This window comes from Buteo buteo, chromosome 4 (assembly GCF_964188355.1).
Source record: "Buteo buteo chromosome 4, bButBut1.hap1.1, whole genome shotgun sequence".
Taxonomy (NCBI): Eukaryota; Metazoa; Chordata; class Aves; order Accipitriformes; family Accipitridae; genus Buteo; species Buteo buteo.
This window is the reverse complement of record NC_134174.1, coordinates 38,296,578-38,322,107: the sequence shown is the minus strand read 5'-3', so window position 1 is coordinate 38,322,107 and position 25,530 is coordinate 38,296,578. Positions and strand designations below refer to the sequence as shown.

The 25,530-nt window shown below is 37.5% G+C and overlaps 1 protein-coding gene across 2 annotated transcripts in view; it reads right to left on the bottom strand.

The window, feature by feature from the left end:
- The window catches only part of OGDHL (oxoglutarate dehydrogenase L), a 50,983-nt gene extending 25,864 nt beyond the window's left edge, over nt 1-25,119 (bottom strand). The window contains exons 1-13 of one of the 2 annotated variants that reach the window (XM_075026886.1): nt 24,913-25,119; nt 18,440-18,619; nt 14,702-14,804; nt 11,280-11,395; nt 9,193-9,347; nt 5,491-5,637; nt 4,796-4,886; nt 4,107-4,286; nt 3,597-3,725; nt 3,032-3,211; nt 2,609-2,761; nt 1,146-1,248; nt 398-526 (exon numbers count right to left, since the gene is read on the bottom strand). In XM_075026886.1, the coding sequence (XP_074882987.1) occupies nt 398-526; nt 1,146-1,248; nt 2,609-2,761; nt 3,032-3,211; nt 3,597-3,725; nt 4,107-4,286; nt 4,796-4,886; nt 5,491-5,637; nt 9,193-9,347; nt 11,280-11,395; nt 14,702-14,804; nt 18,440-18,619; nt 24,913-25,119 (1,873 nt within the window). Of the gene's footprint in view, nt 1-397; nt 527-1,145; nt 1,249-2,608; nt 2,762-3,031; nt 3,212-3,596; nt 3,726-4,106; nt 4,287-4,795; nt 4,887-5,490; nt 5,638-9,192; nt 9,348-11,279; nt 11,396-14,701; nt 14,805-18,439; nt 18,620-24,912 lie in introns of those variants that run through there. The other variant, XM_075026887.1, reaches the window with a different exon arrangement.
- Nucleotides 25,120-25,530: the final 411 nt, after the last annotated feature.

Below are 25,530 nucleotides of genomic sequence, written 5' to 3'. Positions count from 1 at the left end.
AAAAAAACCCACAATAATAGTGCTTCCTGAGATGGGTGCCTTACCTCCCAGTAAGTCCCACAAATGTGCTGCATAGAGGCAGCATTTTCCACAAGGACTTGAAGAATGAAAGGAGGTATTAAGTGAACGTTACAAAGAGACTTTTAGCTCCCTCAGAGGAAAATCTATTTTAATGAGGTAGGGAACAGAAGTGGCGTGATACTGAAAGAACATTATGCTGAGAACAAGCAGCAGGACCTTAACTGTCACATTCTCCTTGCCCATAGGGTGGAAGAGTTAAAATAAAAGTCACAGGCATTCTCCTCTTTGGGAAATGGTCCAACAGCAACTCGTGTGCAGAAATATAAAATCTGAGCAAGAAACGTAGCCACTAGGAGAAACAAAGACTCCAGCTGACCTGCATGTATTTTGAAGTCTTTGACTGGCACTGAACTAGCTACATTGCCAATGTGAGTCAGCAGGTCTTCTGAAATGCCAGTTGGAGGACAAGACATGCTCTTGGGTTCTCCATCCACGTTAAAGAATCCTGGAAGTAAAAGATTTGGTGAGATATCCAAGGGCTGATTAAGAAATATCTACACTATCCACAATTTATTTAAAAACTCACAAGTCATAAAAAACATTCTAAGCAGAAGCCTAAACCTAGTTCTTCACCTTTCACTGGAAGACACAATCATTTTGATTGTCTGTATGACAACAGGACTTGATCTTACAGGCACACAATGATCCAACTATGTGGGCAGAGGCAGCCAATAAAGGCATATGGCACCTCAATCCCTCCAGAGGAAAAAACCAAAACAAAACAAACAAAAAAAAATGGAGCATGAGACATACTACTTCTTCCTGAAGGCACAGACAGGTAACACTACAGGAAAAACACTTCTCTGCTAAACTGAAAAGACGTCTTTTTCAAAGTCACACCTTTGCACCTTTTTTTTTTTTTTTTTTTTTTTTTTAAGAAAAGCATCTCTTTCAAGTTGATCTGGCAGAATGTCTTATTTACTATTAACAGGGGCAAACCAAAGATCACATTTTATTTTAAAGGAACACTGTCTGATAAAAAACATTTAAGAGTCCTAGAATATGGACTCAAAATAAAAGCACAATAATATTAACACTAGGATAAGTGAAAGGACACTTCTTACCAGGCCAAGGTGAATCAAGCCAGTGCTTGATATGTAGAATCTTATTATCCTTAGATCTAGTATATGCTTCTTCACATATTCTATCATACTTTGCAATTTCTTCCTGTAGAACAAAAACTTTCTTTTTAAAAACAGATAAACATAACACCCTTGTATCTTACAGATGACACCTATCATTCACTATGATAAAAACAGTTATTTAACTTCTGAAGAAAATTTAGTTACCATTATGCAAACAAACAATTTCATTTTATCTAGGATCAAATTGCCTTCTAGAAACACGCTTACCCACATTACTCTAAATAAGTTATTTAGTTTATTGGACAGGGGTTACAGAGGAGAGTACCAAGAGCTGAAGTTGCCAGCATTACTCCAGAATGAGACAGAACTGAAGTACCAAATATAATTTAGTCATACTTTAAGATCAGCATTATCCAGCACTCATACTTCTGGCTGCCGAAGCCACTAAAGACTAGAAGAGAACCTCCTAGAAAACTAGTCTGGCTAGGAGAGTCTAGCTCAGAATCTGCTGGCCACACCTGTCAATGGCAACAGATACAAAGCCATATTCTGCAGAGGCAGAATGCTTCTACAATATCTATGTTTCAATCCAAACCTACACTCAAGTTACTGAGCTAGCTAATCTTTAAAGTAATTAACAGCAATGTTGAGCTCAGTCTGTACAGCAAAATATCCATCCAGGATCCTGGATCCAGTCACCAAAGCCCATGCCACTACTGGCACACTCTTACAATGATTCAGGATAGCTAGTTCTGCATGAGCTGTGATCATTCTTGCAGATAACGGAATGCACCTACACAAACTGCTTTTTTGTTGCTCTGCAATACTGTGTCACTACATAGTTAGCCACACCTTCTGAGAAAGTCCTTTGTTGCATCCACACTCTACACATTCCCTTTCAAAAAGATTAAGACCTAACCAGCTTAATACAGGCACCACACTTTACACTTCATCCTTCTCGAATATTTCAAATGATCTCTGAACTTAGTTGAATTATTGCAAGAAAATAAAAAGGTTAAACTGATTTTATTGCATTATTGCTGGATACAAGCCTGCCAAGGTTATCAGTATGAAGCTACAGTTATACCAGTAAGCATTCAAATACTGTCTTACTGTTGAATCAAGGTTCTAGAGATGAAGAACAACAGCTGACAAATGCCTCCATCTCCAACATTGACATCTGATCACCTTTTACAAATCTCAGAACTGAAGCAAATTTTTTTGTGCAATATGTATTACTTCACAGCATTTTCAGTCCTTTTATTACAATACTATTTATTTTACATGAAAATCCAAACCGAACTGAATCAGAAAGTGTCAGAATCAGAAAGTGAAGACATCACAGTAATGAAAGGAACGTTTTTAAGCAGTCAGCGTACAGTGACAGTTGTGTCTTCCTACTGACAGCTTCTTAAGTTCCCTTTAACTCTGTTGATGTGTACCTCAAACTCCTGCAGTGTTACAGTCCCATCTGCAATCAGTTTGTCAGCATACTTCTTCAGCACTGGCACCTGCTTATGAATCTGCTTGTACATTAGAGGCTGGGTGAACATCGGTTCATCCATTTCATTGTGCCCTCTCCTACGGTAACAAACCTACAAAGGGAAAGATTGTTTCTGTTGGCAAGGAAAAATGTAAAATGAAATCTTTCAATTTCATAGTTTTACAGAGATTTTAGGAGGTTTATGGTACAAAAACATTTATGGATCCTTGTGGGCCTGTTAGTTGTTTTGTTTTTTTAAATGAAGAAACTAAAGGCCGTTAAAAATCAAAATATGTCTCTTGGCTGGGTCTTCTAAGCCACAGAAAAATAAGAGAGTAGTACATAATACACAGAATGAAAAGTTGAGAAAACCAAGACTTACCAAGTCAACCACCACATCTTTATTGAATGTGTTTCGCCATTCTGCAGCTACACTGCACACATACATCACTGCTTCAGGATCATCAGCATTCACATGAAAAATAGGAGCGTTGACCACACGAGCAACATCAGTAGGATATGGAGATGAACGGGCCATACGGGGGTCTGTGGTGAAGCCAATCTAGAAATTCCAGAAACCTCCATTAAAATAATCTGGGCATCTCCCTCTAGTTTGTTTTGAATGCTTGAGGTTTTCATTTAATAGTCATTTACACAGTAGTAGTATCCGCTTTTCATTTTGGCTAGCCAGCTTCTTTTTGCTCCCTTAAAACCAAAACAAAGCAAACCTAATCCAATTAAGTGTTACAAATTGAATGAAGTAAATGTAGGTGATAAAATATTATCCACTCAGAGTTGCTAGATCCTATGACCATTTTCAGGAACATCTTAACCATTCTAATAAACAGAGAGGACAATGCACCCAGCTAATAACAAACAAGAATAAAAAAAAATACACTAGCAACTATTCAGCAGACAAATTGATTGGAAAATGCTCTACTTGTTACCTGGTTGTTGACCACAACATGAATAGTGCCATTTGTGGTGTAGGATGGGAGGTCACTAAGATGAAATGTCTCATAAACCACTCCTTGTCCTGCAAAGGCAGCATCCCCATGTAATAATATGGACATAACCTAAGAGGGAGGATTATACACACATATCCACACACATATTAGAAAGCAAAAGTGCAATTTAAGCTTCTCAGCAGGATTTCTTTGCTCCATATTTCTGTAGTGCTTATAAAATAGAACTGTATTTTTATAATAAACCATAGACTTCTCAGCATTCTGCTGCCTTTGCTCAGTTCACAAATGAAAGAAAGTTTTAAGCCTACTTCCTGAAGTTACCCTTGAGGTACCATATCAAAAACCTTATCTAGTTCAACAGGTGATATATCCCTTTTGCGAAGGAGGAAGAGAGGAGGACTCTGTGATACAAAACTACTGGTAAACTACTTTTATTAAAAATAATATGAAAAACTACCAGTAAGAGTTACTATATTAAACAATCTTTACCTTTTTCCCTGCCGTATCCCCTCGATAAAACTGTTCAGCTTTTGTTTTCCCTTGCACAACAGGATCAACTGCTTCCAAGTGAGAAGGGTTAGCCATCAGGGACAGAGTGATTTTCTTGTTTGTTGCTCTGTTGATCCTCTCATGGTACATTCCCAGATGATATTTTACATCCCCAGATCCCTAACATGCAAGATGTAGTCACAATTCAGGAATGTCATTCATACCAGCTGCATCCGATTGACTATGCCTAAAATTTGTGCTTCAGTCTGAAAAATGCATCTAGCCAATTGTACATCAGTATGCACTACGGGTTTGACACTGTAATTTCAAATTGGAACACTGTTCCTATTTTATTATCTCAGTGTCACTATCCAGTACTGGATAAATATTTACAGAATATTGATATTAATTTAATTTATATAAAAAAAAGAAAGATGCTTAGAGCTTATGAAATTAGTCAAATGACCTAGAACTTATCCACAATCATTCCTGAGATTCCTTCTGCATGTTAGAGGTACAGTATAGTCTTTAAATTTGTTAAGTTTCACCAAATCATATTCTTCAAAGTAGAAGACAATTCATTTCAGCAGCTGATAATGCTATTTTCATAATAACCATGACCAAAATTACTAAAAACTACCTTGAATGTTGACCTCTCTACATATAGATCTATTGAGGAAGCATCTTACCTCATCAGCTGCTTCAAGTTTGGGATCAAACTGACAGAAGATCTGCTCCAGCTCTTTTCGGATTACATTAGCCAATACATTCAGCCTACCTCTAAGAAAATTCCAAACAGAGTTATGTCTCAAAAATGGTAACAACAGACTTAACAGCATAAAACTTATCAAATCACCAAGCCATGCTGTCAGAAATTTGCAAGTAAGAAGTTCACTGCAAACTTTTGAACCTGAAACCCTTCATTCTACCCTTCTTCCCATTGCAAAGTTTCTCCAATGCATTCCCACAGACATTTTGTAACACCTAGTTATCCAAGTATGAATGATGAATTTTGTACTATCTAGCAGTCTTAATATAACAACATTAATAATTAATTAAGGAAGACTGCAAAAAATAAGTCTGATACTATCTCACCAAGCTTTCCCAGTTCTAGACTTTATGCAATGGGATAGATACCACAGCTGCTGCCACATTTGCTTGCAGCTTCAAAGTACACTGAGGTGAGTTTTGCTAGCATTTACCTGTGAAGCCTGCAGACTCTCACTGACAGGTATTTGTTACAGTTCTGTGTTACCATTACTCACTATGACTGACGCTTGCTACACTAGCTTCTCTAATATCAACTTCATTAATAAAATTCTAGAACCTGAAACTTGTCTTAAGACAATAAGCCCATTTGTTGGGGGGTTTCCATTGACATTACCTGTGAGGCATCCCCATAATAACATATTCAATTCCCATTTCACTGGATTTATCAATGATGGTCTTAAGCGCAGGAATCATTACTTCACATCCTTCCAAACCAAATCTCTTTTCGGAAGACCACTTGCGAGCAAGGAAGTCTTCAAATCTTTGCCAAAAAGAAACCCAAAAAACCAAGAGACAGTGTTTGTATTAAGATAATGTAGCAAATACTTATTGTCCAACATCTTTTGGTAAATAAAATTACATTATGCTATTTTAAGACATCTGTGACTACATGTTTTTAGGCCTCTGGAAATAAGTCACATGTAAGGAGGGAGACATCGGAGAGAATTAAGTCTTCTTTCTCCTTCATCTGAAAAGTATTTACCAGGACTTTGAAACAATTCAGAGAGGAAGAAACTCTCCACCTCAGACAAAATTCACTTCCCGAGTTAAACTTTGCTCCTTCCCATGTACACAAAATGTATACTGACCACTGGGAAGGCGGAGTGACAGCAGTCTCTTCTATGGATTGAAGAAAACATAACAGAGAACCTCTATTTTCTGGAAGTAATGATTAAATACTTGTAGAAAACCACAGGAGAAAGCATCCCTATTTCATAGGTCCTATTCAATGGCAGGGCTGCTCAGACTGTGTGATGTAACAGTTGGTAATGTGCCAAGAACTAGGACACTGGCATCTCTGCCTCAGCTTCAGCGGGAGAAAGATGTCAATCCCTGACAGCTCTATGTTCTTTCATTTTTTAATGCATTTGGGCCAGAGGCAAAGTGAGTGGTTAAAAAGCACCTTTTAACAAACGTTGAAAGGATTATGTGTTGTAAAGCTTGGAGATACAAAAGGCAAAGAAAATATATCTTCATGAAAATAACTGTATTGGTTACATCATCTGTGCAATGCCTCGACTCATAACACTGCAATAATCCATTAATACTCAGCTTATTCCTCACTTAGAATGCTGACATTTACCTCCTTAGATTGAAGTCCTAAAAGCAGTGAAATGAAAAGTTGCCAAGAGACTCTCCTTAGCTCACCCATCAATACCCTCGCAATTCAGTCAGTCATCTAAGCAACAAGCCAGACCCTCAGCTGAGCTATGCTGCCAGAATTCCTCGTAGAAATCTATGGGGCTATGCCAGTTTATATAAAATGAAAGTGCGTCCCATGTCACCAGCAAGTCCTATAGGGCAAATCGAAGTGGTGTACACACTGCCTTCCTCCTCTCTGCAGCTGCAAGTTAAGCCAGTACTGGACAATCAGAAAGTTCATTATTTAAGGCAAACTGCTGCTAAGTGTGCAGAACTACAATATTTCACAGTCACATCTTGCAAGTCCCCTATATGCCACTGTGAGTTCACAAAGGCTGGCAGCTCATCCGCTGTCACTGCATGTATTCAGTACCCAGTGAGGAGCAAAAGTCTTAGGAAAGATGGTTGCTCTCAGAAGGGGTAATCTAGAAATGCTTGACCTGCACAGGCTTAACAAGATGCCCAGATCAGACTACACAATCAGGGACCAACATGTTTACTAATGCATACAAGAAGTGGCCCAAAGATATACAATGAGTATTTTACAGGAGGAAGAGTTAAAAGTGACCCTTTGTTCAATAACCTATCAGTGAACACCACAAAGGATGAGAAATCCTACTTTAAAAAAATTCGGTTTCAAGTACCTGAACTATGTAGTACTTTGAATGAAGTTTTTTGAAAACAGTATTCATGAGCAAAATGATGACTATCTGCTTTACAAAGCCACAAATCTCAGGAGCACAACCAGTTTTCCACAAAACCAGATTTTTTTTTTTTCTTGATCATTTTCAGACAAAAAAAAGCATGCTAGAGATAGCTGCATAGAAATTTATGTAAAACTTTTTTCTTCCATTTTCAGCAGACAACTAATTTGGCAGAAGATGGATGTTTGGCTCCTTTACTCTACCAGGAACTGCAGATCTTCCCACAGCTTAGACCAGCAGGAATAAAAGCACAAATTCTTGACTCAAAATAAATGGAGATGGTTCATACTGAGGGCTTGTTAAACAAACTTACTCAAGGGCAATATTCACTTGACCATTACATGACGGTTTTATTTCCGTTTAAATAAAAATTTAACCAGAGAAACAATCTTGCCATAAGATTGGCAAACAAAACACCTGGCAAAAATATCTTCCAACACCTCCAACGAGCACATCATCTTTAAGTCTCTGAACATAGAGGCTTATCGTGGTTTAACCCCAGCCAGCAACTAAGCACCACGCAGCTGCTCACTCACTCCCCCCCCATCCAGTGGGATGGGGGAGAAAATCAGGAAAAGTAGTAAAACTCCTGGGTTGAGATAAGAACGGTTTCATAGAACAGAAAAGAAGAAACTAATAATGATAATGATAACACTAATAAAATGACAGCAGTAATAATAAAAGGTTTGGAATACACAAGTGATACGGAGTGCAATTGCTCACCACCCACCGACCAACACCCAGCTAGTCCCCGAGCAGCGATTCCCCCCATCCCCTTCCCAGTTCCTATACTAGATGGGACGTCACATGGTATGGAATACCCCGTTGGCCAGTTTGGGTCAGCTGCCCTGGCTGTGTCCTGTGCCAACTTCTTGTGCCCCTCCAGCTTTCTCGCTGGCTGGGCATGAGAAGTTGAAAAATCCTTGACTTTAGTCTAAACACTACTGAGCAACAACTGAAAACATCAGTGTTATCAACATTCTTCTCATGCTGAACTCAAAACATAGCACTGTACCAGCTACTAGGAAGACAGTTAACTCTACCCCAGCTGAAACCAGGACAAGGCTTAATCAAAAAATGTGTCTTTATAAATCTCTAACTCTTGTGTTTATCAAAGGATATGCAAATTGTTTCAGATTGTAAGAACTGGAACAAATCTTGTGCCTGAGAAGACAGTCTTGTTCCAGGGGTGAGAGAGTAATTCAGTCTCTGGGATCACTATATTTCTATACAGATAGCCACAACAGGAGCAATCAATAAGCTGTTTCAAACATGCTTTCATATATTACAGAGACCAAAACTCCTGCTGCCAGGTCATGCAGCAGTACAGCACATCTTGGCATACCTCAAAAGGAAAAGGGCAAAACCAGGACTTGAAATCACATTATGCCTCTCAAATCCAGTCCCATTTTGGCACAGCTTTCCAAAGAGACTGTTAGCATCCCAGCAAGTTAAACAGTGCTCATGTCACCATTTCACCCATCTAAAAATTCCCTTTGAGTCGACTGTTAGGATGGCTTCCTTTGATAATGTGCTACTACAAAGATGCACAGTAGATAGAATACAGCAGAAGATCAGTATCCAACATTGTTCTGACACCTACTTTCTGAAACAAGTTATGAATCTTCAAAACAGATGCACATTACTAGTCTGTTGAAACAATTTTTTCCCAGTTTTTCTCCGCAAGCCAATGAAAACATTGCCAGATATGCCACTAACGGCTGTACAAGTGTTACAGACCACAACCTGCCTTTTAAGAAAATAGTATACTAAAAGTCACTACACAGACCCTGACATACCTCACAGCACACACTTTCCTCTGCTATCGCAGCCAGGTTAACTACACCCACCTGTACTCCAGTAACCCAGGTTTCACTTAAGACTCTTCACCTCCACCTCAGCAGCTTACAGACCACACCAGCTTTCATCCAGCAGTCACAGAACAGTTTCCCAACACCACCGCAGCATACCTCATTGAGCGCACCAGCCTTGCCAACAAAGTCCTTTTTTCCTCATTAGTAAACTTCATAACTCCCGGTGTTTCAAACTTCTGCCGGATCCACTGGCACTGCTCCACATCATTGATGAACATAAACTCCAAGCCAATGTGTTGGCAGTAGGTATTCTAGGATGTGAAAACACCAACACAGAAGCTTTAGAAGTTAATGGGCCATAAGGAAACAAAAATATTTTTTAAATTATATTTTCTGTATATATTACTCTTCTGAAAGCTATCTTGTCTTCTTCCTCTTCCACTATATCTTGCCCACAGCAATCCTATAAGCAAATAAATTATTTTACTGAATCTAGTTTTGTGCCAGAAAGCTTTGTCTACAAAGTAACATTTCAAAATTTTGAATCTGGAAGATTCTCATTTGGTAATACACCGAAAGTAGGCCAATAAACCTGCCTTAAACTGACACATATTTCACCTAACTCGCTACTGTTCTTACAGGATAATAGAGTCTTTTCTTTAGATGCACCAGCAAAGATTTCAAGTCATTTATCAAAATTTACCCTGTCTTTTTTAAATGCTACCTGAAATCAGGTAATAAAGACAATGAGAAGACAGCTATGAAGCCTCATGCAAATTATCTGAAAACTGTCAAGTCTTAGAAGGCTGGAAATCTGAAAAAGAATCCAAGCAGCTGAGAACAGAGAAAGGACAGGGAAAAATGGAAAGACACTTCAAGAACATCCTTGTTGCAATTTTTAAATTTTCTTTTTCCTATCTTAAAAAGAATATTTCACCAGAAAAATGTGTCCAAAATACAAGTCAACAGAAATAAGACGTATTGTGAGTTTAATTTGAGGAAAAAACACTCTGAACACATAGTATGTGCTCTCTGCTGCCTCTAAAGAGGAATTTAATGTTAACTTCAATAAAAAAAGAGCCAAAGCTCCAGAGAGAAGAGGGTTATTTCTCTTTAACACAAATCAGTTCCTTGAGGCTTTTAGATTTTGCTATTGATTTTGTCCATTCATTTGCCCATTACAATTTTAAGGGTTATCTCTTGAAAATTGCTGCACAGACATGCTAGAAGTGCAAAAATCAAAAAGCAAATATAAAGCTCAAATGCACATCAGAGATGTTGTGGCTTAACAACTTGCCATGCTTCAGCTAAACTGATGTAATAGTCAAACGTGCAAGTCAACACATTCTCTCACATTTACAACAGGTCAAAGTCATGAACTCTTATATGCTCAGTAATTATTTTTATTTTTACATTCTTGTAACTCAGTGCTGTATTTCATCCTTTAAAATATTTCCTCACCCCTAGGCCTTTTAACTCCAATGGATTTCATTACCATGCAACAGAAATCTCTACAACTTCAGCACTCCAAAATCCTGGAAAAAGCACAATTAGGAATACCCAACACTTACTCACTCAGTAGTCTAAAAATTCATCACCATTCCTACTTGCTGATTTGCTATTTGGAGTTGCCCTCTAACTACATTTATTTCTTTAAATTATTTTTGTTTTAAATTATTTTAGCTTTGATGACATCACATGATATAACCATATCACCTGTCAGATAATGAAACTCTACAAAAAGGATTGGGGATGAAAAACAAGGACCATTACTATCTACAAGCTACAGCTGGGCTTTCATGAATTTGGTACCCAACTCTCATATTTTTACTCAGGTAAAAGTCTCACTAAAGCTAGGGCTCTGAGACCAACCCCTGCATGTCCTGAGTACTGTATGCAAAGGTGTTTTATCTGTGGTAGGACACTTAAAAGACAAGTTCTAAAGGCTCTACTGCTTTTAAACAATGTCAGCTCTTTACAGAACTAGGGCCCGAATTAGCATTGTACGATGTTCATTGCTCTTTTATACTCATCCTTAATCTATGTATCTCAGATATCCAGGCAATGAAACTAATGGTGCTGCCACCTCTAGAAAGAGAACAAGGGTTATTTTTAATGTAATTTGAATTTGTTACATGCTCTATTAATAATTGACAAATGATAAGGTTTTTTGTGACTGACAACTGGAAAAAGTTCACTTCTTTGCATTAAAACAGTCACAGATCAAAAAACATCCCACTGACCTCCAGCCTTTTGATGATCTCTCTTAAAGAAAGACTGTTCTCACTTCCTCCTATGAAGGTGGTTGTAGGCAGCTGAAAGACTTTGTCCAAGTCTGATTCATGCAAACCATAAAACCCTACAACAGGTACATTATCAATTTGTGAAGCAGGACAGGAGACAAAAAGGAAACGAGCATTGATTTTCAAATCACCATGAACTAAGTTTAATAAAGCAATATTAAGAAAGAAGGTATCAGATTAAAAATTGAAAGTGTCAATATTTTGGAGGCATCTATTAGTACAATGCACTTTAGTCTGGATTTTAAAAAGAAATGTTTTAATTAAATAGTTATTGTTTGATTAGAAGTACCAGACCATTCTTTCTTAAATGCTCAGACAGAACAACTGAAATTAAAATTACCCAAACCTTTTTATATTTTACCATATTAGCAAATATGCCATCAAATCTCCATGTTATATCCTGCACTTCACTGTTTAGTAAAATAACTAAGTGTAATGATTGGGATTTCTTCCTTGCTTTGCCATGAACAGCAAACACAAAAAGAACCACTTTTCACAGACAGAACCAGTTGGTTGGAAGCATACTAGATTAATTTATACAACATCAACAGACTAATAGAAAATACAGAAAGTGTTCAACGTAACACTGTGCAAACACTCTAGTAGAAATTCCAAGGTATCTCTATTCACTCTCTTTCTCTTTATAGGGAAGTTAGTTTGAAATAGCCATGTAATTACCCGTACAGCTCTATTTCCCAATCAGCGACCCCTTATAAAACAGACTTTCACACCCCAGCCCTCCCACTCCTCCACCAACTAAAACAAGGGCTTGTTTAAGCATATCATCCCATCTTGATTTAGATATATCTAAACTTGTTCTGACTGAGAATATGGTTTAAGAAAATATTTAATTATTATGCAGTTTCAAAAGCCAAAATACACAACAGACAAGACTGAAAGACTGGTATCAATGCAAGTTAAAGTCTTTGTATGATAAAGTTTAATCTAGAACTGTTAAACGAAGAAAGGAAATATAGTTTCTTACAAGGGTAAGAAGCAAATGTATAAAACTTATATTACATATTACATACAGTTATATAAACATATATACATAAAAATTATATGTGTGGGTGCACATGTAAAAAATTTTTCAAACCCAAAAACGGCTTCTCTATTTTTCATTTCGAACTCTTTATCTTCGTTCCAGATAAGCTGCAGGCATCCACTTTAACACTGATATGACAGCCTGCACATAACTGTTAAATCAATACAGAATAGTGGTCCGTATGCCCTGTTAAATGAGTTTTCTGAAGATGAAAGTGAAGAAGCAATTTGGAAATGAAATAATAACAGAACTTAGTATTTAGAGTTGAAGTTGGGCCATAGGACTACTTTGCCACCACTTTTACGCTACAGCACTGTCAGTAATAACACATTTTGTGGTTTAAAAATAATATATTTTTAAATATTCATTTTGGTTTTAATAATAATTTTAATAATATATTAAATGTCAAATCTGGAGCGATCAAAAAAAATGTTTGTGTACCACTATTTCTCCTTTTCAGTACCATAATAGGTTCTTCCAGCACCAAATTAATTCTGTAATGCTAAAAAAAAAAAAAAAAATTTAAAAAAAGAGAGAAAGGAGCGGGGGAGGGATACAGGGGATGAGAGGGACTTTAGTGTCTTTTGAAACAAAGCAGTGCTAACATCCTTTTTTTTTTCCTCTGACTTTCTCTCAGACTTCACAGGCTCTTCATGTTCTGTCATGCAAAAACCAGAACACGTACAGGAGTGATTTGGGCATACACAGAACATCTGTGCTTTGTACTGCAGCACTGCATATTTACTGAAGCATCACCTCATGTTTAAAGAGATACAACCTTATTGAACTTCAATCGTGCAGTAGGTACACCTGTAACTAGCTGTATTTCTAGAAGCAACTCCCAGAAGAAACTTCCTACCAGAAGACTTCTCAAAAAAGAAACCAGAAGATGGGACAAAGAAAATGCACAGAAAAATCAAACACTAAAATACTTTCTGTACCACCAGAGACCTTTCATAAGTTTCCTGCCTGGAACATTCAAGGACAGGCAACATTTGAGATCCTTCTCTTTTGCTGTGCCAAGACAAAGTTAGAAATGTTGTTTTCCCTCACAAACTATCACATCAGTTGCACCCTCTCATTCAGAGCTCTAGCATATTTTTCCTATGCTCATGAGGGCTTCAGTATGATGCCTTCTGACTAGTCATGACACTCTGTACTTTAAATAAATTTGTGCTGACATGCTAGCAATCACCCATGCTCCGAACAAATTATATTTACTCAGTAAATGTCTAATGTATTTTCTTGTAGGTACTTTCCTTTAATTAAAGCTGACAAACTTCAAAGAGAGCCCCTGATTTGTGTAAGCACCTCTCTATTTACCATCTTAAGCACTCCACTGCCTTTATATGATCAAGGGTCAGAACTGCTTCTCTCCCTACCACTGCTTCTTTCCCTACCACCAGAAAAAGAAAAAACAGCAGTAAAGAGACAGGAGATGTACTTAGAGTAAAATTAAGTAGAATGTGTTTTATCTCCTACATGCACTATGTTTTATGTCTGGTGCAAAAAGCTTCCTTACATACCAAAGAAAAATTGATTCAGTGTCTTTACCAAGTAGAAAACCACCTTTTAAACATACCAGGTAGACTGAAGAGCAAAGAAAAATCAATCAGATGGTTTTTTATTCAAGCAGAGAGGAGCAAAGAAATTGATCAGTGCAATTTCTCAAAGACATGCCCTCTTTGCAACCAGAACAACCTTTGCAAAAGCAAACCCCTAGTGTACTACACTCCTCCAGCAGTAAACTAAAATGATCACCATTGGATTATATACACAAGTCAACTTCAAAGTGTAGAATTCTTATCAGAAGAAAACATGGAAAGAGACTTCTTCAAGTCACACAGAAGGAGTAAGTATCAGAGGCTAGAATCCAAATTTGGTATGAAATTTACCCTAAGTTCCTCTATCCAGCATCTTGTTTATTGCTTGTTTTTCCTATTGACTAGCCTTCAGATGTCCCCAGTCAAAACAAGTATCAAGCATAATGCTGTAAAAGTTATTTAGATTACCAGAATCTTGGCCTAACGTATTGATCAGTATTAATTTCTCATGTGGTTCAAAACCATGAGATTTGGGGGTTTTATAAAGTGTTTATAATCATCATTCATCAGCAGGTGAATTCGCAGGAATCTCAGAGTAGAAATTCTAGCAGTAGTCCTGAAATTTCAGCCTCCTGACAGATGCTCAGAGAAACTATTTCATGATACCAGCAAGCAGAAAAGGTTCCCTGAAATGTCTTATTAAATCACCTCAGCCCAATGAGTCAAAAGAGGCAAATGACCTTTGCAAATGACAAGGCATACAGTGTACGCACCAAGCTTATCGATCGTAGTGATTAAGTCAGATGGAACAAACGAATCCAAGTCTGCATCCAGAATTCCAAGGGGATCCAGCTGAGCCACATGATGGCCACGGATCTGAAAATGGAGGAAAGTAAGAGAAAAATGAAATCGCACTAACGAAACTCAGATGAAGGGAAAAAGTCACTGATATCTCTCCATAGCATGTATATCAGCTGTGAAGTCCAATAAGCAAATACCACAAATGTCACAAAAGGGTCATATTTCCCAAGTTTTCCCATAAGAACAGGAAATAAGCATTACACCTCTGGATATGTATACCACCTCTATTAAAAATTGCTGAATACATATTAGAACATAACCTTTATTTTGGCTGACATATCATTTAAACTGGAATTACACTGAAGTCTAAGTAAAGAAAACTACTAAAGATCGTACTCTAAATCTCTGGGAAAAATAAAAAAACAATGACTAGTCTATAGATACTACCATTTGCTAATTCAGTCTTTTTGTATTTTTGCTTGAATCCCCCTTTCTGCAGCTGCAGAATACTAAAATACAGCATTGCTGACCTAAAACATAGATTGGTGCTGAAGACATTTATACTGGAAGTGAAGGGATCACTCTTTATGAGCTCTGCTCCACATCAGATAGCATCAGATAGCATTTATTTTAATTCATAAAATTTCAGGAATTTCATCTATGATAAAATTGACATTCAAGACACCAAAGAACACATTCAACAGGGAATTTAGCCAGCTTTCCGTTATCAATATGACTGGTGTTAATGCATGCCACAAGGTGCTATAAACTAATGCCTTATATTAACATACAACATTGCTGCAGACGAAATAACTAATTGATTCAATAAAGTCACACATAAACCCCAATTTTTTTGGTATGTCTCTTGTGCATGATTCTCATATACCAAGTTAGCTCATTAAAAGCTTTTTATAGATTAATATATGAATATTTTCTCCTTAATATTTTTCTTTTTAAGAACAAATTCAGATCACTTGGGTAGAATTGCATTCACACTACTAGTATCCTAATTGTCTCTGGGAAAAAAAATCTTAATAAACTGCAATATTAATAATGAATTACATCACACAGTCATAGAGTGTGATTAAAGTGTGGTTCATCAAGAAGGGACTTGTAAAAACACTATTCAAATGTTCTATATTTGCAGGAGAGTTCATAACAAAATGCTTTCTACTCATACGCAAACAGAAATATGGCAGCTTTTTTGGAACCACCTGCCCTGTAAATTCAGCCTGGCCTCTGAGATTCTTTGCATCTCATGAATCACCAGTAATAAAAGTCTGACAGGCCAAATGATGCCCACAGCAACATCTGTGCCACCTCATTGTTTACAGAGGCACAAAGTCTATCTGACTGGAACTAAGCAAACAATTCTGTCTCAAGCATCATCAACAGGAAAGAATTCACCTCCCTAAGCTACATCTGCTCTGCAGTATTAGTAGGTAGAGGAAGAGGATTAGCAAAAACACCAAAACCCAGAAGAGCAAATAAGTGCTATGCTATATTTCACTCCAGGAGTAGTTTGGTCTTTTATTTAAAGACAGTATTTTCCTCAATATCAAGTTATTTTTTAATAACTTCCACTTCTTTCACTGGATACAGAAAATAGTAACAACATCAGAGATCAACCTTGTGTAAATACATGCCTGGAAAATTTTCATCAATTGCCATAAATTTGACTAAATGCAAGTATGGACTACCTGAAACTAGACTTGAAAATCATGTTTCCTAGACAGAGGTGAAAAAAAAAAATAAAATCTACATTATAAATTAATTTCTTGAGTCTTCTTTTATCTAGACTCATTTTTGCTAAGCACACACATTTCACTGGAAATCCTTCTTTCAGGGCATCCTGCATTTCTGCATTAGAAAAAGCAATAGATTAACTGCCTTTTCAGAAGACCAGCTCAACAACCACAGAGCAGTTTACTACAAAAATCATAAAATACTGACAGGTTTGAGAAATGAAAATTCTGTATCCTTCTCCATTTCATTTCATTATCAGGCAAAGGAAGGTCACAAATTGATTGTATCCCTTCAACACTGAGTTTAGAGGGTATTAAATACCTTTTAAAAACAGACAGTTGCCTTAGGTAATCCTCTTTTGTTTGTCACAGACACATTTGTGCCTGCCATTTATACAGATGTTTCTGTTCCATCACTTGAGTTGGAAAGCACACAAATACAGGAAACAAAATGGCAATCCCTGAACTATTTTCAAGTAAATGGTGTCAAAGCAGCCTAACATTCTCCAATTTTCTCTAATTCTTCAACAAATTTTTACTGCAAGCAAAAGTGAATGGGCTGAAGTGGTTGTTTTGGACATAGCTATTTCTGAGCAAATTTTGTATACTCTTTATATTCACAAACCTTTCTACTCTTTTACAACACCTCTCCAACAGCTGGAATAACATGGTTCATACCTGAATCAATGGTGACAATGCGATGTGCACATAAAAAAAAGTTTTTTAAAAAAGTTCTATTCCTCTGATGATAGCAAACAGGAGTTAAAATTCTTAGTGCAGGGAAGAACAGATCTGCTCAAGTCAAACTGTAACAAACTTCTTGGGAAGTTACATACTTATTTAAAAAAAAAAAAGAAAAAACATTTTAAAACTCAAACTGGAATATTTTGCTCAACACAGATCTACACGTTTAGAGGGTTTTTTTTGTTTCACGCTGTTTTTAAGCCTTTTATTGAAACTAAGATATTAAACACATGTCTAAATAAAAATGTTTAAACTTCTTTTACATTCAGAAAACATCTAACCAAACCCACTGTGCTATTTCCAAAATCCTTCTTCTTTTAAAGGAAAAAAGGAAATTAGACTTAATTTCTTAATTTAATAAAAGGGTTAAAAAAATCTGTGTGTGAAACAAAGTCAGCTTTGATGAACAGCTCTCTAAGAGAAATTCATCAAAGCTGACCCAAACTCAGTACCATCAGCCTCCCAAAATTCAGCTTCTGGTTAATTCATTATTTCTCCTTTGTCTTTGTACCTATAATCCTGCTCAAATCAGGAATCTCAAAATTCACACTAGACATATGAGAAGGCAAGCACATTTCCTCCTTTCTTAAAGAAACGTAGTAATATTTAGAACTGGACAGACTCGGATCATGGAAAAGTTTGCTGTTGAAGAGAGAAAATAGTTCTTACTTCACCGCACACATCAGAAGATTCATTCGTACTAGTATATCCAGGACAATCCCCTTCATATGAAGCAAAACTATTTGAGATAACTTAGTGTTCCAATATGGTCAAGTAACTTACTGAATCAGAGGCACACATACACACACAAAAAAAATCTCAATACAGTCAAGTGAGCCAAAAGAATAGTAAAGGGTAAGCTTTGACATGTTTGGCTCCTGCTCCTGGTAAACGGGGAAAAAAAAATAGATTCATATTCCCTTTCACAAACGACTATCTCCATAAAGAGCTTCCAGGTTAAGTCAGATGCCCAGCACCAGGGCTGTGGGCAATCTGAATCCTGAGTTTGCTAAGCCAGAGGAGCATCCCAGTCTTAATCCAGGACCTCAGTGTTCAGACACTGTGCAGGGAAGAAAAGAACGTCTAGTTCAAGACACTCTGGATCAGGAGCAAGACAACAGGCAAGAGTTAAGACCAGAAGACAAACAAGAACATAAAAAGGATGGAAAAGGTTGTTTGCAAAGGAGAGGCCCTCCCACACCTACCCCAAAGTACACTTACTTGGTACGCTCTTATCAAAGACTGCACAGCAAGGTGATCTTCAACAAGCTTTTCAGCTTTACCCGGTGTCTGGGCCAGGCCATGGCTCTGAAGAAACGATGCCTTTCTTTCCAACTGATCTGGTAGATGGGGATCATATGCTTGGCCAGAATTAGCATTTTGGAAAAATACATCCCAGGACTGGACATGTGTACAGAGAAGGAAAGAAGAAGGAAAATTTATTACCTCAAACAAAAGTCTCAACCAAAAGCAGCTCCTTCAAGCTGCAAATGGTACCTCACTACATTACAGTATGAAGTACCACTAATATCCAGCAAAAAGGGAGCACTGATAAGTTTGCGTCTTGGTAGCAACCGTGTGTTTCATTTACACAGAGCCTTTTTCATCTAATTTCTTACACTGAGCTTGTTCAGTGGAAAACTTGCCAGCACATATGAGTGCAAAGCATCTTCGTACATTATTCATTCACACAGCTCTTTTTAACTGTGATGCTTATTCAGGCAACCAGTAATGGGTATGATATTATGCTGCTGGTAAAGCAGTATCAAGCCTATAAAACTGAAAACCTTAATAAATGAAATTAATCCATTCCTTTAATGATACTAAAAGAATTTATGATACTTCAAGACACTCACTGAATATGCCAAATCAGAATCAGTCAGTCCTTAAGGGCCTTTCTTGAAGAAACTGTTTAAAAGCAATTACAGCTTTTCTGAGTGAGGCTTTTGGTCTAAGATTCTTTCCTCATTAGCTTAGGTTACCTTACTATGAAAGGAATTGTGGGCCTGGTTTCAGATGCAAGTCATAACTTTAGAAAAGTACATATTTCAGAAGCTGAATCACAACAAACAGAAGATCCTTTTATTTCCATCTGCACTTTTACACAAGCCACTTCCTCCACGTATGCCCAAGTCTTGTTTTCCTGAACTGTTCCCGTTCTGATGAGGTGGTCACTGTCCGAGGTTAGAATGGTATTAGATATATGGATGCCAACAGAGAGCAGCAGAATGGGATAAAACATTTGAGATGCTTATACCCAACAAAGAAGAAAGCCTGCACTAGTAGGGGACTAATCAATACTTATGCTTACCTTACAGTTTCCATAAAAGGTAATGAAAGGCATGAAACATTTTCCTCGATTTGGCTAACTTAGGAGAAAAAGGAAGCTATTTCAAAACTTTAAAATCTTTGTGACTGGAACAGAAGAACTGTAAAAGCTAAATTTCATTTTGTACGGTGCATGTTATTTACCCTGGCTGTGAGCTTGGAACGAACGCATTTCAAGGAACCAGTGCCAGAAAAGACAAAAAGTAGCCCAAAGATTTGATTTTTAAAAGAATGTTACTTATATATTAATTACAGAATACACAAGAGAATCGAAATAATGTAATACTAACACTGCATGACAGAAAAAATATTTATAAAATTCTGTTTTCATTAACAAAAAGTCTTCATATTGAAATTTCTACAAGCTTTAAGGTGTTAAGAAACACTATGAGAGGGGCAGCATACAAGAGCTAAACATCACCCAACCTTCCAAGTTCAAGTTATGGAACGGGGGGGAGTCACTGGACCTGTGGGCAGGAATCTCATCATTAGCATGAAGCCGCTGCCCAAGAAACACTGCTTTAATGCACCCCTCTTACTTCTTTATTAATACAAAGCTGCATTAATACAAATATGATAAACTTACTTTATTTATCACCCTGCTCTAACACAGCCTTGATCTAAACATAGCCTAACTTTTGTATGCCATGACAAATTAAGGCAGACAGATCATGCTTAGTGGTCACTTCCAGACACACTGATGAAGAATTCATTCCTCCTCCCTTCTCTCATTTATGCCCATTTCCTATATTCTTCTTACCTTGACACATTGCTAGCCGCACTGAGATTAGAAGTCTGAATTTACACAGCATCCTATAAATGGTCTACAAGAGTCCATTAGTGTAACCGCATTTCCTCTGATATTCTCTCGATACACCTTCTTACTCTGTATTAAGAACAGTATTGTTATTACACGGCTATACAGCACCTAGTTTGAGAGTTTGCAGTTGCCAGACAGTGAAAAACAGATACAATCCCTTCATTTTACAACTAAGGCTACTTAGACTGGAGGAATTATTTTGGCAATACACAGTTATTAACTTCATTAAATTAGGAAATTCCAAACACACATTTGGATCCATGACAAATCTGACATTTGGTATTCATTCAAAGTTTTAATAAAGAATATGCTTTGCTTATGTTAAGGTTCCTTCCCCACTTCTTCCAACACCACGATACACATACAATGATGATAATAAAGTAACTATTCCTTTGTTGAGTCAAAAGCTTTTCATTTAGATGTAAAAGTTATTACAGGACAGTCCCACAAACAACTGAATATGTTTTTAGACAAGTGCTCTGCTGAGACAGTAGCTAACAAAATCCAAATAGACGTGCCCAACAAGCTACCTGTTTAAGGAGAATAAGGATAGGACCCTTTCTTCATGCAAACTCACAAATACAAAGAAATACCTTCAAAATGTTTACATCTGAAGATGCAGCCAGCTGGGACAGAAGGAATCCACACTGGTTTTTTCCTATCGCATTTCTGAACTTATTGATTTGTTGGGCAAGCTTGACATTTAATCAGAGGGGAGGGAAAATACATCATTTGGCTACAGAAAATTAGTTTTTTCTAGATACACATCCATCAAAGCCTTTACAGATGTCTACAGCATCTTTCAAGATTGATACCAGATTATAGTCTTCAAGTCCTGTGTATCAATGTCAGTCTTTGGCAACAGCATTTGCCATGTGACTGAACAGACAGAAGACCAGCTTGGTCTCACAGCAGACCTGCAGGTTCTTACCTAAATTAGTAAAGTTCTTTAAGAAAATGATAGAGGAGAATTATAATAGAAAAATACATCTGTAAAAAATAAATTACTATAGTGATACATGTGATACATGATACATTCCATTTTTTTTCCTGTCAGCAAATCTATATTGTAGTTAACCATTATTTTCTCAAGTAATATAACACACTTCAAGTGATTCAGTGGCAATACTCTACTCTCATATAATAAACACTGTTGCACTTAGAATAACAAGTAACATATTTGTTATCTTGATGGTTTGGGTTTTTTTTCTAGTGACATCACAATATTTATCAACTGCAGTAAGGACAGTAAAGCCTTAGAAGACACATACTGAGCATCACTACATCACTTAAAAAAAAAAAAAAGAGAGAAAAAAAAAAGATTAAGTCAAAACAAAACAAAACCCCCACAGTTTTTCCAACTACATAAAACAAGGAAGTGATTACACACTCACGGTAGAGCAGCTGCGTACAGGATAACATGGCAGGCATTATGTACTCAATATCCAACCATACCGTTTTGTAATTAATCTTGTGATAGTAATAACTGAGCCTTGTCAAGCTTCTCTCTTATGATCTATGGCCCTGACACCGCACTTCAAGGAGAAATAATGATGCCTTTTTCAGAACCCACGTCATTTTATTCTGATTGTTGTTTTGGCTACACGAAGGATAGGAAATTCAAAAGTTAAGGAAAAGCAGGAAATCATCAGGAATGGATTTGCACAAAGAATAAAAGCTCCTATGGATATAAATACATATTCCTTGATATATAACCATGGTATACATAGAAAGGAGAGGTTCTTAGAAAAAACGCTAGTAACACTGAATATGCTCATTGGAATGTGACAGCCATATTTCAAACAGTATTAAATAAGCATACATGGGAAGATATGTCCAGTCAAATCTTCTCATATGGAAATAATTTGATTAATTGGAGTTTCTAAGTAAGAGTGAATAGAGTATAATTTTTAAAGCCCAGGAAAAATAAAGCTTTTTTCATCTCATCAACCAGAGGGAGGCACATCCCCTCTGATAAGGAGATATCCAAGAAGAAGAAACATGAGGAAAAATAGGAAATAAAGATGAATAAAGGAAAGAGAATGTAATGTCTAAACGCCTAGCACAAATTGGCTCTCTAAACCATGCCGGACATACTGATAATGAAATATGAGTGGCCTGCAGAGACAGTCAAATTATTAACAATACCATAACCAACACCACATAAGTCATTGGTATCTCTTGACATTATTTTCCAACACTGCCACCACTTTCCATAGCACAATGACAAATTCACAACTTGCCTACAGTGACAACTATGGCATGAATTTTTCTGTATTTTTAAGAAAACAGGGCAAGTTCAACTAGCAACATTTTTAACCTGTTTTATTAAAGCCCAAATTGAACAATTCCTGTCAACAAAAATCTTGGGTAGACATTTATAGCTTTCAGCTGATGAAATTATATGGTTTTCAAGAAACCACGAATTAATTTTGTTGATGAAACCAAGTAAAATTAATCGGCATCATTCTCCTCCCCGCCTTTTTTCTAGGCTGTGAAAAACCTAATTATTTAGGCAAGAATAGCTGTAAAGTAATCCATGATGTCCATCAATCATATTCTTTTAAGCCTCATAAACCAGGCACACAGTGAACTTACTTCAGTTCATTCCTGTTGTAAGTATATTACATATAGTTAACCTGGAAAAGAATTCACATACTTTTAACACTCATCTTGAATCACCTGGGATCCACTCCCTAGACCACACCTTACTCCACCAGTACATTTATATTCCTCTGTCAATTCACTTCTGCTAATTTCTCGGTTGTTATTCAACCTACGAACTGCATCACCTCGCCCAACTGTGCCTGAACTGCCAGACGAATCGGATAGTCCTTTTTAGCATTTCCGCCTAAGGATCAGCAACACAAGAAGCAGGTCTAGGTGGAGCAGAAGCCTTTGCTCTCTGCTAGGGCGGTCGCGCCGGGCCAGTTTCGCTCCCCCGCGGAGGACGGTGCCGGCCGGCGGTCAGCCCGTCCGTTCAGCACCCTGGACAGCTCCGGCGGCCGCCCGCCTCCTGCCCACCGCTGACTTCGCCGCCTAACACCCCCGTTAACGTACTGGGGCTTACGCCCCGTTCGAAGTCTGCAAGACGCCACAGCAGCGACATTCACCCGGCTGTAAAGGGTCTGAACAAGAAAATTCGTTCTCCTTAAAGGAAAGAAGGTTGCCGCGAGTCGACGTAACTCAAATGAAACAAGAGAAAACAAGATGTCACCAGACACACTCCTTAGGCCTGAGTTCATCCCCTCACTGTCCTCAAAATAAAAGGGTTAATATCGATCTATAGCACCAACACATCATGAGGGCTTCTCAGACATTAACTCAATGCACCCACACAAGGCGCTACCCTGCTCTACCTTGGCTGGAACTTTAGCTGGCAGTTGCATGATGAGGAATCAAAGACAGACGGGATGAGAGAAGCAGCCACCCCTGGAGAAGGTCTCTTCAGTTCCAAGTTCAGGTGTAACACAAAAGACCTAGGATCTGTCTGCTATGTGAATAACACTCAGTTTTCAGAGTTGTCACTGCATATGTCACCTTCCAACAAGACTAAATTCATACACAACATCCAAAAAACCAGCTACAAAACTGCTTTTTTGGTCTCCCCCCCCCCCTTTTTTTTTCCTCAACATGCGTCACTTCCTCACACTCTAGATAGACTGTCAGACTTAGAGCAACAACTTCTAAGTGACATTTTGATATAAGTGCCTCAAGAATAAGGGAACACACAGCCAATTTGGTAAACATTTTGGGCACAATTCACATTACTTCTCTAGAAAATTACTTGTCTGTCTTCAAATTTATCAGACTTCTCGTCAGCTTCTTAAGTTACTATACATGTATCACCATAAGAGAGCTTTCTTTGTCAGCAGAAAGCTTGTTAAAAAATAAGTCTATACAAAAAATATGTATTTTGTCCACAAGAAAGGATTTGGGCAATAGATTTAAAGTAAAAAAAGCAAATAAATATGTCGCCTGGAGAGAGAGGGAGAGACAGAACAAAATACTTTTCAAGATACTTAAAAAGGCTTTTCTAACAATTTCAGATTCAGTTTTAAGGTTACAACTTCCATGGCTACCTAAAGGGAACTGAACATTCATCATCTTCAGACAGTTTAGAAGTACCAATGTCAACACATACTATTTAAATATAACATATATTCTGATACAACTTTATTACAATAAACAAACAAAAAAAAAAGTATTTTATTTCTTGGGTCTTCTTCCAGATGTAACTAATTACTTAACAGACTGCTTGAACAAGATTTCCATGGAGGAAGGCTGAAAGTTTCTGAGCAGCTTACTACTTCTGATCTGGACTTCTCATTCTTTCTGCTCAGCTCACCAGGCCTGTGGCTCCTCTGTACTTTTTTTAGCTGCAATATCACACCTTACAACAATCAATATGTGGGAAATCAGTTTCACATTTTTCATTCCATACAAGATCTCTTTCTGGACTTTTTATAAAACAAGTTAAAAAAGAAAAAAAATCAATTCCACTCTCAGCCTAGCATTATCACTTACAGCCAAGTTTTAGACTTACCTTATGTACGCTTTTAGGGTTTTCAAGCCACGCATAATACATTTCCTCCACATAATTTGAATTACTCGCACTCAGGAATGGTTCTGATGTTCCTGATGAAACATACCGTTGGCCATGTAAAAATACCCTTCTGGCTATATCTTGCTTTTCCAGAAGTTTAATGCCATGCCACTTCAGCGTAGTCACGAACAGCTTCAGATGACTCATGTTTGTTTGTTAGACAGAAGATCCAAGTCTGTTAATAAGACAAAACCAAACCTAATCAGAAAAAAGACCCAATGAATTGCAGATGCATTTCAGCCTCACAGTGAAAACTGAGGTTTATGGCTAGAGTGCTCTTCAACAAAGCTCAGGCCTAGACATGAAGTCCTCTACAGGAGAGAGGCCACTCCATGACTGATTGTAGAGCTACACTTACAGCAGTGGAAGTGATGCTGATGGCCAGCCCCACATCAATCGGCACACCTCACAGCTTCTGTGACTGGTAACATCATCCTGGTTCCTGAAGCAATCATGATACCACTTGTACCGCATGCCTCCTGAGCCCCGGTTCCTTGGGAACAAATGAGTCTACTAATCATTGACTTCTCTGGACCTCTTGGCAACCAGCCTTTTACC